The 11,950-nt window shown below is 40.8% G+C and overlaps 1 protein-coding gene across 1 annotated transcript; it reads right to left on the reverse strand.

Moving 5' to 3' along the window:
* Positions 1–9,703: 9,703 nt before the first annotated feature.
* Positions 9,704–11,931, reverse strand: lyrm1 (LYR motif containing 1). The gene is made up of 6 exons (XM_079293634.1): positions 11,761–11,931; positions 11,493–11,570; positions 11,039–11,220; positions 10,893–10,953; positions 10,361–10,392; positions 9,704–10,263 (listed from the first exon to the last, which is right to left on the reverse strand). The coding sequence occupies exons 3-6, from the start codon at positions 11,195–11,197 to the stop codon at positions 10,150–10,152; spliced, it is 366 nt and encodes a 121-aa protein (XP_079149760.1). The 5' UTR covers positions 11,198–11,220; positions 11,493–11,570; positions 11,761–11,931; the 3' UTR covers positions 9,704–10,149.
* Positions 11,932–11,950: the final 19 nt, after the last annotated feature.

The raw sequence follows: 11,950 nt of genomic DNA on the forward strand, positions 1-11,950 counted from the left end.
AAGCAGGCATCTCATCAACATGCATGTTAAGCTGGATACAGTCGCTGTAACACTGATGATGTGTTATGAAAAGGGCATTTCAGTTCAATTCCAGCAAAACAAAAATCTGCAATCTAATCGAAACGATCTGTAGGGATTGAGGAATAACTGAGACTTGCAACGGCTGCTACCGCTACTTTGTACCGGAGTGATGTGAAGCGACAGTAAGGATGACCAGTGACATGCCCACAGTCCAAAATACTCTCCTCTGAGAAACTTGACCCGTCCATTAATATCACAAGAAGATGAAAAAAAAGGACTACTTCATCTTTTGTCTACTAACAAACCGTGATTTTATTTTTCAGCAACAAGTGTCAAAACAAGTGAGTTAATGACAGGTAGGTTTCATAATGTCGTCCGTGGTGTTGCATCCTGTTAGAAGAAATTAATCAAGATTGCAGAATTCGTGACAGTTAAAGATGCTGTATACTTGTACAGTCTATTGACACCAAGCATTTAACAAGACTTCACTTTTCCCGTTATTTTTTATGTCTCTTTTTACACTAACCATAACCATTGACATCATTCACTTCTCTTTCCTCAACAGCTGAAACTATTCTCAATGACGAGTGGCTTGAATATATAGTGCTTTTTAACACTGAATATGGATGATTCTATGATGAGTGCTATATTTATTCTCCTGTCTATAATAAGTCTCAAACTGCCCCTTTTCGCTGTGTGGGAAGCCCCTATTTTTGGTCTCTGTGTTACTGTAGGCGCTGTAAAACCCTGACCTTCTTGTCACACCGCAAGCAACATGACCAACAGGTCCCTGGGATTGTTTCCCTCGTGATAATTAGAGCTATCTTGTTTCTAAAAGCTGTATGACCTTAAGAATATGTTACGATGTTAACAAAGCCCATTTGAAAGAATCAAAAATGCATTATTTTGGCTGTTCAGACTGTTGACCTACACAATGCAACATTGGTATGATCGAGAAGGCAACCGATTCTGATTTAAATGACGAGCTGCGAGTTGTTCGTCTTCCTACTCATGGTGTTTTTCTCAACCACGCTCTCTTTGTCTGCTCTCTCAGTGCTGTGCAATCACACTCAAAATGAATCATCTGCCACTCTGAGTGCATTGTTTCTGACCAGGTCACCTGCTGCACCGGCACCAGTTCTGTACCAACCTAAACCCCCAGATGAACTTCATCTCTGCCTCCCTCATTCTCTGAGTTTGCACCCGTTGCCCCTCTCTCTGTTGTAAAATGGGTCGCTCCACAGGTGAAGAACAAAAAAAAAAAAAACGAGACTCCCGTTTCTTTTTCTGAACAGACACAAAAAACGCAGCCATGACAGAGTGAAAGGCTTTTGTATGTGTGACACCCCAAAAGACAAAGCGGACACGACAGATAACAGCAATAGAAGTGAGCATGCTCCTTTTGGGGAGAATGACGAATGAATACGTAATGCTTCCTCCACATTTAGATCCAGTAGAAAATATTGTTGATGATGAGGTCATGAAAAGTCTTTAAGCATTCATTGCAAATGGGGCCACTGCTGATGACATTAATTTGGTTTTTAACCACAAATTAGTTATCATTTGCCGTCCCCCCCAATGTCTTTATTTAGATTCTCGTCAGTAGGAAAGCTAATGTGAATGTTACCAACAAGCGATTTAGTTCCACTCTAAATTTAGAACAGCACATCATTGCCGTGTCCCTTGTAACAAGGCATAAAAGATGTGCAGATGATCACACTTTGAGACCTGTGATTATTCATTTTCACTTCCAGACGCTCCCTGACACCTTGCAGGAGGAAGCATGACTAAGGAGTAACCGTATAGCTCTGAGACATTCATTTGGAGTGTGCGTGCATGTTTATCTGTGTGTGGGAATGCATGTGTGCACTGGTCTGAATGTTCATATATATGTTTTTATGCCAGATATTGCAACAGTCTTTGGCATTTATTTCCCATTTGGGTTGCAGGACACATCAGACTGACTCTTTGTTCTGTAAAGGAGATTCCTGCTCTGGTTACCACACACTGACCATGCAACACCGGTCACCTGACACCGAGCTCCTACCTCTAACCGGTGGGCTTCATTTGTCACTTCGACCCCGCGGCTGTGCACATATTCATGCTACACTCTGCTTTATAGCTGCCTGAAGGCATGACGTGATGACTTATCAATAACTGCTTCAAAGAGATGATGATGGTTCACCATTTCACAGTGGGACCACAAGCATACATTTTAGACTAAAAATCATCTTTACACACCATGATGTGCAACTCACACACCAGTTGAATTAACAGGTAACATTCAGGAAATCAAAATATGCATTAAACATGCAGAATCAGGCAGCCTATCGCATTGCATGAAGCAATTCTCACCCACAGTGTTTTGTTTTTCCACCGACAACAATGAGGGAGGTTGTGTTTCCTGTCATGGCTGCCGCTGGCTAACCTTTTTCCATTTTTACCTGATGAGGCAGGTGCTAGCTGGGCCTTTCAGTGAAGCCATCTCCTCACTTTCACTATGCAGGGCTGAGACACCCTGGCTCTCTGCCCAAGCAAGCCTCCTCCTCCTCCTCCTCCTCCTCCTCCTCCTCCTCCTCCTCCTACAGCTTTGTCTCTGACCTCCCCACCTGCCCCCCCCCCCCCCCCACCGCCCCCACCGGACGAGCCACAACAGCCCTCCATCCAGCGAAGATGTAAACTAAGCTAGCACAACACCAACACAACCTCCTCCATTATTCATCTTCCCCCTTTAATGAGTTTTCCATCCACCTGTATGCATCTATCACAATTAAAAGAAACAATTATTGTGTTTGATCACTTTAATTTAATTCCATCAAAGTATCACATTGTACAAATGCCTCCATCTTACATTAAGTGCTTCCCTGTGTGTAAGCAAGTGAGGAGACACATATGGGCACGCGAAATGGAAAATGAGGGGAACATTTTCCAGCAGAGAGGGTGCCCTAAAAACAACAGCAACAACTCACAGCACACGGGGTGCAGCGGCGAAATAGATTTGTCTCTCACCTTCTCATTTAGCTCTCGGAACAGTTTAGCCAACATCTCGCTTACTTTACAAAGATGTGTTCTTCAAAGTGTGCCTGCGGGAGTGCAACATTCCCAGTCGTCTGATCAACATTTGTGGGAAATTAATTTGATAATTACAGTTTTTCTCAATTGCTAAAACACTAAAACCCATTGGCTGAACAAAGTTCTCAGTTGCCTGAACTCATTTAGCTAATTGTGCAGTCTGTTGTCAATACCTTAAACTGTGTCACATGGTAAAACACAATTTGCAGATCTCACTTAGACTTTTCAGCAAAACTCTAAACACATTCTCAGTCTCAAAACACATTCTGCACTCTCATGCACATGTCATCCATACTGGTAAACACAAGTGGCAACAATCAAATACAAATAGAGAACACATGTCATTGATTAAACACAATCACTCAAAATTGATTTCACTTGTATCAAATGATGTGACACAACCAATATAAGCCAGTTCAGAGAGCAAACAGGTGGTTGAAGGTGATGTCGACGAAGTGCTCTGGCCTGACCCAGCCCAAAGACAAGAAGAAGCACATTGATGACATGTTGACTCCTTTGATTTTTGTCCCTTTTACTGTAGTATTGTATGCTGTAGTAGGCCTACAGTGCATTGTAGGCTGTATAATGTACAATAAACAAATTGTATGGCCTTGAACATCGTGCTTTCTATTTGTTACAGTAACAGCACTGACTGCTCAATAGATTTTGACTGGTTGCAGGTTCATATCAACAAAGAACAAGAATTACAGAATCACAGAGACAAAGGACACGTTTGTGAGATGCAGGGTACAGTACTGTACAAATAGGGGTACAAGGAGGAGGAAGAACAAAAGAAATTGCAAAGAGCAAAGCACAGTAGTCATTTCTGATCAATTTTGAGTTACTGTAAACAAACATGTTTTCGTTCATGTGAAATTTGTTTTGAGATTAAAAATCTACTTCTCCCTGAGAACTATATGTTTTGAACAATGTGCTTTCTGTTTATTGGTGTATTGTTTACTGACTGCTTGATAGTGTATATTATTTTGATCACTTTGTTTATGATTTGAGAGTAGTGTTTGATTTTGAGCACATGTAAAACTGTTTTGAGGCGAAAGTTTCATTTTGCAAGAGGATTCAGAGGTTTTGTAAATAGTGCTTGAAGATGAGGTTTTGTGTTTACAGTTTTGAGAGAATGGGTGACCGTTTCAAGAAATGTGTCTTAGCAATCGAGAAAAACTGTAATCCTCCTCAGTGACCCTTCTTTTCCTTTGACACTGAAGAGCTGTCTGGGCGTTCGCCGTCGTGCCAGGCCAAAAGGCCGTGTGTCAATCACACAGATAATATGTTTGTTTACATCCCATGATCACGAAAAAGAGGCCAGCTAAATATTTGATGGCTTCTTCGAGTTACCCAGGAACAGTCACCCTGTGACCCAACACTAGAGTTGGACCTCTGCACATCCGGTCATTGTTAAACACCTCTACCGAGCACTGCTTCACATTTGCGGGCACGTGGCTCTGGTTGGCAAATATTATAAAACACTCTCGGGGCTTTGTGCTCTGTCTGCTCTCTGGACACAATGATGACTCTCAGCAACTAGCGGCCCTCGGTGTGCTGTGTGAACTCATTCGGTTATGTGTTTTGTGATTATAAAAATACAGTCGTCATCACCCCCCCCCCCCCCCCCCCATTTGTGAAATGAAGAGTCGAATGAAGAAAAGGCAAGAGAAAGTGAGAGAGTGAGTGGGACGGGAGCGAGCAAGGGACGTCTGCGGCTACACGGAAGGACAATTAAACGCTGAGTCATGAAAGAACATCTCGTCCTTTTGTTGTCTGCATTGTGTCATTCCAAATATAACACTTTCATGGAAATATCTAATCATTGTCTGGTATGTTTTGTTGTTGTTTTTAAATCATTTTTTCGTTGATCGTGCTCAAACAACAAATGATGTGCACCGAAAAACAACGATTATATTATATCATTTTTAATGTGCTCTGATAAACCTATGGTTTTGCCTGTTGGACCCGAGATGGACACACGCTGTGGCTGTGTCTTCGTTATTCATGTTTGAAATGGAAGCTAATGGAGATTACATGCAAGTCTGCATATCAAGTCTTCTCTGTTTGGGACGACTGTTCCACCTATGAATCTATCTTTTGAAGTGCTTTATGAAACTCTCAAAAAGATATAATTGATTCATAAAATCACGGCAAAATCCCACCAGCCCACTGTATTCAAATCGTAAAGGCTAAAGAAAAGGCTTGAGAGCCTTTGAAATGAGTAGACTGCATGACCCTGATGAGGATGATTGTTGTGAATTGAATCACTGGAGCACCGAGCATCTAATCAAGAACCAACAATTATTTTAATCAAATGTGCAACAAAGAGCTGCAATTGTGCTTTTTACGTTACAAAGCACCAAAGGCAAGGTTGTGGCTGCTATACAGCAACTGCTGGAATAGTATGGCTGTGGTATTGTTATAGTAGTTAACCGTGCTAAAATGTAATACAATTGAATAGCTTTTAACATAGTATGTTGTGGTTTGTATAGTTTCTTTCTTTTGATGACAGTAGTGCTACTATTTGCCTTATCTTGTGTGTTTTGACTGCTTTGTAAAGTAAAAACAAGCTTGATATTTATTTTATGATGGTTTAAGTGTGATCAGGACAGACAATAATGCGATCTGCATCAAAGCATTGAGGCACGTTGACAAGCTAAGGTGAGGAGTTGGATTTCCCCATTTACAAGCATCTAATTACCTGAGCCCCTTAAGTCCAGTATGTCCAGATGTCCTGATTATTCTTCAGCCTGACATTTTCCCTTTTTCCTGCTCCCACTGGTTCTTCCACCATATTTCCCCCAGGGTCTCTCTGAAACCCCTAAATAATGCACACAGAGGGCTTTAAGGGGCTGTATGATGGATCACTCTCCTCTTTCTGGAGCTCTATTCTTCTTGTACTGAAGCTTATTTATCATTTCCACGATGACGCTGCTGTCAGGTGAGTCTCTAAATATCTATATTTACACCAGCCAACCTTTTTTTCCCCATGATCCAGTTTTTATCGCCAAAAAATGGGTCGGTCACATGCCTGCTTTGACACTTTTAATTTGAAAGTTCATTTACAAAAAGGGAAGTCCGCAAATTGCCAGTTATAGTGTTAATCTAAAGTGGGAGAAAGTAATCATTTTGAGACATTCATTTTTACAATGCAAATGTGGAAAAGCTACAATGAGACACAACTTTACAGCATAAGGGGACAACAACATCAACATCTCAGAAATGCACTTAAAGCTCCTTTTTAGTTTTTAGATGATGCAGCAGATTCATTCATTCGTTCATTTCCTTTATGGTTGAAACAGTGTTTTAGGTTTGGAAAACTACTCTTCCTGTAAATAAACGTGTCACTAATATGTCCACCAATATAAGAAGTAATGACAAAGATATAAATGCACCGAGGTAACGGATAAAGATCCAACAAATTGAAACAAACATGAAGTTGCATTTCCCAACGCGTTATGAGTTATTGATCGTTTTGAATCACTTTTTGGCCTGTGAAAAGAGAGAAAACACCCCTGAGAGGAGATTTCTCACCAGCATGTATACAAAGTCTGTTCAAAGGATGAAATGAAACTTTAAAGCTATCTGTGGGGAAATGAACCCACTGCAGCAGTAAGTAACAACATATTTAAAAACACAACAAATACTAGAGAGTCACCTCCTAAAGACGTTTGAAGGCGAAATAACTTTTACCCACTTGATTGTAAATATATATTTTTAAGTATTGAACATGGAGTATTGAACATGGATGCATGGAGTGAGTCACTACTCAGCATTAATACAAACTTTAAACAGTTAACAGCCGCTGCAGCTTCTCTCCCATCAGTGGTCAATTATAGGGAGGAGAGTGATTTATCACTGAGGTGTAATGTGGTCTCCAGAAAGAGAACGGAGAGAGCAGCGACAAGCCAACTCTCAAACAGAGTGTTAAATGTGCATCAGACAATCATTTGAGTCTGAAGTGGTAATGAGTTTGAGACGGTCCTCAGAGAAACAGAGGACTCGGGTGACTTCTTGAGGAGAGGTGGAGACGAAGAATATTTGTAGCTCGTTAAAAGTGTTTTTTAAAATCTTTTTTTACTGAGCATCAGGTGTGTGTCATCTTCAATTGCACCAGTAAAATGTAGTCACAGGGAGCTCAGACGCACAGAGAAGCCAGTGGTCCACTCACACTGGTGAACCACATGAGGCTTCAGTACTTAGTATGGTGTAACCCCTGGTGGCCAAAGAGTGTCGGGATTGGTTTCAATGTTTTCGATCATCATACACTTTCTATCAGAGCTGCCTTTTTCATGGTTTTGTTGCTTTCATTCTCATTTATTTTCTTCTTTTTCTGAGGCTCAGTCATCTTTTTAAGATGTTTTGGTCGATCTAGCCTGCAAAAATAATGTAATAGTCAGTTAAGATGCTTAAACTCATCAGAGATACCCATGAACTACAGTGAGTTTATTGAATCAGTCATGTAATCAGTCTTTTCTTCACTCTTTCTCTCTGCCCCCAGCAGCGTGAGGTCATTCTGCCGTTCTATATAGGACATGTTAGTGCCATGTATAAACCTGAAATGTGTTTCATTCTACCAGGTCACTGTTCACTTGTGAAAAAAACACCACAGCCCAGAAGCCTCTGGTTGGTGTCTGGGGGTGTCAGACACTGGACCCGACGTCACTCAATAAAACATGCACACTTCCCGTTGCTCTGCTTCCATTGGGCTCCATCGTGTGGCTGCGTTCAGGCCAGTGCAGTGCTGACGGACTAATAATGACCTCAGTTAAGAGAGGAGACGGTGACTCAGACCAGAGTGTGAAATGGAAACGATCTCGTAAAGACTCCATTGTGAGCTCTGGCGTGCTAAAGGTCAGTGGTTTACCACGGAACAATACGGAAGTGCCAATGTGTGCCCTGCTGAGATTATCAGAAGTCATGTTTGCTCATCCACTCGTTGCTGGAACGTGGAGCAGAACATAATAGCCCCCACAGCTAGAGGGCTTTTCAAGTGGGCTGTGGCCAACTCACTGAAGTGAAGCACATTATTGAAGTGGAGGCATTCATCCTTTATGCCAGCTGGTTTTAATCTAATAATCAAGAAACCTAACTTTTAATTATTGGTGCTCTGTTTCAAAGTTCCAATTTAGGGAACCAATTCAATGAAAGAACGTCTGTACTTTAGCTTACTCTTGTTGCTAAAATGTGATCCGTTCTCATTTCTTTACTGCCTTTTTAGAAAAGGTAATTGGTTCTCTTGGAATAGTAATTCAAATGTGCATCTTTTAGAGCAGGAGGGAACATTTTCACCAACACCCATTGTACATTCAGTGCACAAAGATACAGTACATGTGGATGACTAAGCCCCTATTTGTAACACAAGTGCAAAGACCATGCACAAAACACAGTATAAAATCTGGTTTATTGTGGCAAATTAGATGTTTACATTATTTTGTACATTGTAGATGAGTAAATAGTTTTTAGTTTGCGATACAAAGCTCAGTATTCAGTACATTCGAACACGAAGCGGACAGAAGATGAATCTTCTGCAGGTCTTTGGCCCTTTTATCAACATCTGAATGAACCGACAGATGAGAGAAAAGCTTCTTTCTGCTCTGATTTCTGAATAGAACTGAAAGTGATGTACAAACCACACGCTGGATTCATTGTTATGGAGAAACTGACAAAAAGACAAAATAAATATCAAAGCAAACCAGATATTCCGTACTCTTAGATCCAGATCCAGAAATGTTGGCCAGTATAATGGTACTATAATAAGTACGTCAATAAAATGTATAAATTTGGAATAAATGGGAATTTTTTTTCAGCGGCTTGGAAATGCACAGCTGTTAACATCTGAGTTACAGTTTTAAAAGCTGATGTTCATGGTTCTACCAGGGCAAAGTAACATCAAGAAATACACTCCTGCCTTTCCTCCAACCAGTTGGTGCATGCCAGGTTGGTGATCATCCAACACATGATTACTTTTTAAAGAATCCGTCACATCTCGTGTTAGATTGGTAAAAAAACAATGGAGGCTTTTAGATAGTTTAACGCATGTCTCTCCCTTTCCTTTTAAAGAAAACAGATAGACACCAAAGTAGAAATGCTGAATCACAACACGTTATAAACTTACATTATAGTTACAGTATTTTTACCTCCCCCCTTTTAACTAGCCTCTCACAAAGTTAACGCTTCTCTTTCATTTCTGTTTTTTCAGCCCCTCTGTTCATGTGTTGTCTTCCTGGAAAGCTCTTTGTAAATTGTGCCTCATATCATCATGACTGCAAGTGCTTGGATGTCTGTTAAGATGAAAATGTACTGTAAAGGGCCCTTCCTCCTCTCTACCTCACAGTCCTGAAGAAAATCTGAACTTCATAGGACGCACACCATCTGCATACACTACAATGGCTCAGAATTATAGATGAGTGATGACTTGTTTTCCGTATCTTCCTCTGTGTGCTGTTGCCAACATTCCTGGAGTTTATTTCATATCTTCTGCGTGAATAAACCAGCTACCTATATGGACAAGCTGAGGAATGGGGCGAATATTAAGGGGTTGGCTCCTAAAAAAAAGTTCACGCTAGAAAAGAGAGATGGTCATAGCTTAGTGTCTCAAAGAGCTTACTTAGACACTACAAATAATCTTCATGTCAAGTCACAAATGTATAACTAGTTTCAACTTGTTGTTGAAATGTGCTATACAAATAAACTTGCCTTGCCTAAAAGATTTGAAGACAACTTTATTCATTTTTTTAACAGAATCTGAAATAATTTTTATTTTTACACAGAAAAATAAACAAAATATACAACTTGATCTTATATTACAAGTCACTCCACCCCGACAGCCTTCATGAGCTGAACAGAAGCTGACAGCCTTCAGCTACACTGAGGAACTCCTGTTTAAGCAGTTTAAAGTTTAAAAACACCAGACGATGAAAAATGGCTTTTTCGTGAATGGGTGGTGTTCTCTTGCAACAGCTCGGCCCATGAGATCAGCGAGTGACTGCACTCTAGTTTCCTGCCCACGGTAACTTGAACTGTTGGCGAGGAGCGAAGATATATCGAGCATCAGGTCTCGTCGTGTGACTGCAAGTATACTGGCTTGGCCTGCTTCCTCAGGCGCTGCTGTGCTTTCAGCTTCCTGCCTTTCTGAGTGGCCAATCCCATCGGTGGTAGGTACGTCTACAGGGACAGTCAGGGAACAAAGGCATTGAAGGAAGTCTGTCGACAACACAGAGAGAAACGTATCCAATTTGCCTTATAAATGGTTATTACTTACAGGCCTTGGATATGGGTTCCTGTAATGTAAACCTGTTAAAATAATGACAGTGTTACTCACTCTTCCAAAGCCAAAAAGCGTTCTATACTGCAGTCCTGCATGGTCCGACACGGAGCATCTGATTCTCTCAATTTAAGATTGATTTCTGTGGTGTTTTAATCAGTAATTGTATCACTTTTGCCTGATTTACTCATTTCAAAGGCAGGATGTAAGCTTTTGTCAAGGTATCCCTGTAAAAGGGGACGGACTGAACATGGTAATATTGCCTCTTTACTAAATGGTAAATAAAGCTTTTCAAACATTGTCAGCTAGATGTTACCCCTGTCCACAAATAACACTGGGCCTGCTGTAATAAAAATAGTATAGGTTGAGTGTCAAAGTGGAAGTATGCTACATAGTTTATAAAGTCAGCTCTTTCCTTGCATCTGATAAATAGAAAACGCAGAAAGCACAGTATGGTATTACTGTAGTCTTCACAAGAGTTTTAGTCAAGACTTATGTAAGGAAATGTGTGGAATCTCTCCACTCTTACCTATTTCTATCCTTGCTTCACATTCTTCTATACACCTTTTTATTGATTCCTGATCTGTGAGCTGAGAAGAAAAAACAATGAGTCATACAAACTGCCATAAAACCACTGCTTCTTCATTTCTGAGATCAGTGCACCGTTGTTCACACCTGCTGGTTCTGTCTGAACAGAGTGCAGGCCTCCTGGAGAATGTATTTTCTCTCAGTCTCTGCGTCACTCGTAACTCCACTCTGCGCCTGCCAGCTGCGGGCGATGCGAAACACCCGCATGTACAGTGACAACACCGTCCTGCGAGTGGAAGCAGTCATCGGGGCTCACAGACAGCGGTTACCTGCACGATTAGGTAGTTTGAGTTGGAAATGAGCAATGGCGTCACAAAACCTGTTACTGAGTTATCTGTGTATGGAGCTCAATACTTTAGCATCGCTTGTCAACATGAAGCTAAAGTGATGCTAAAGTAGCTTTCTCCTGACAGTAAGTCATGACACTAAATAAACGAACGGAGGTGAAATCAATAGCGGTACGAGTGCTCTTCACATTAACGATTTACGTTATAGCGCAATATGTTTTTCAATGTATTTAATATCACAAACTTTGACCTACCGACTGTCTGGAGAAGCGGCAAGAAGAAACACACATGTCGCATGGTGATGACGTCTTCGCCAGACAGGTTTTTAAAGGCTGCAACAAAAAAAAAACATGAGGATAATCTGAGAAAAAGTTGGAGATGTTTTACTAAAGCAGTAGCACCATCTCTACAGTGAATTATTTATAGGCACAGTTGTAGCAATTGTATATGAGTTATAAGCTTTTTGACACGTTCTATATTATTCTCTTTAAAGGTTGTGTAAAATGTCAACAAAAGACGCACTTGAGTTACGTTAATTGATTGGCAATCTAGCCTTCTGGGTGTGATGCAGTATCATCATTTATTCTATATATTTCCAGGATGTTTCAGCAGATTCTTTTGTTAAAATTAAAAATATCTTGTCGTTGCCATTGCCGAGATGAAGATCAGCTGTTGGCTGCTCGTAGTCAGGGAGGAAGTGATGCAGGAGAAT

The sequence above is a fragment of the Melanostigma gelatinosum genome (assembly GCF_949748355.1).
Source record: "Melanostigma gelatinosum genome assembly, chromosome: 21".
NCBI lineage: Eukaryota > Metazoa > Chordata > Actinopteri > Perciformes > Zoarcidae > Melanostigma > Melanostigma gelatinosum.

Coding starts and splice junctions, on each gene's coding strand:
- lyrm1 (XM_079293634.1), bottom strand. CDS start 11,197: ATGACTGCTTCCACTCGCAGGACGGTGTTGTCACTGTACATGCGGGTG. Junction 10,954..11,038: donor TGTTCAGACAGAACCAGCAG/GTGTGAACAACG, acceptor TTTTCTTCTCAG/CTCACAGATCAGGAATCAAT. Junction 10,393..10,892: donor TGAAGCAAGGATAGAAATAG/GTAAGAGTGGAG, acceptor TTATTTTAACAG/GTTTACATTACAGGAACCCA.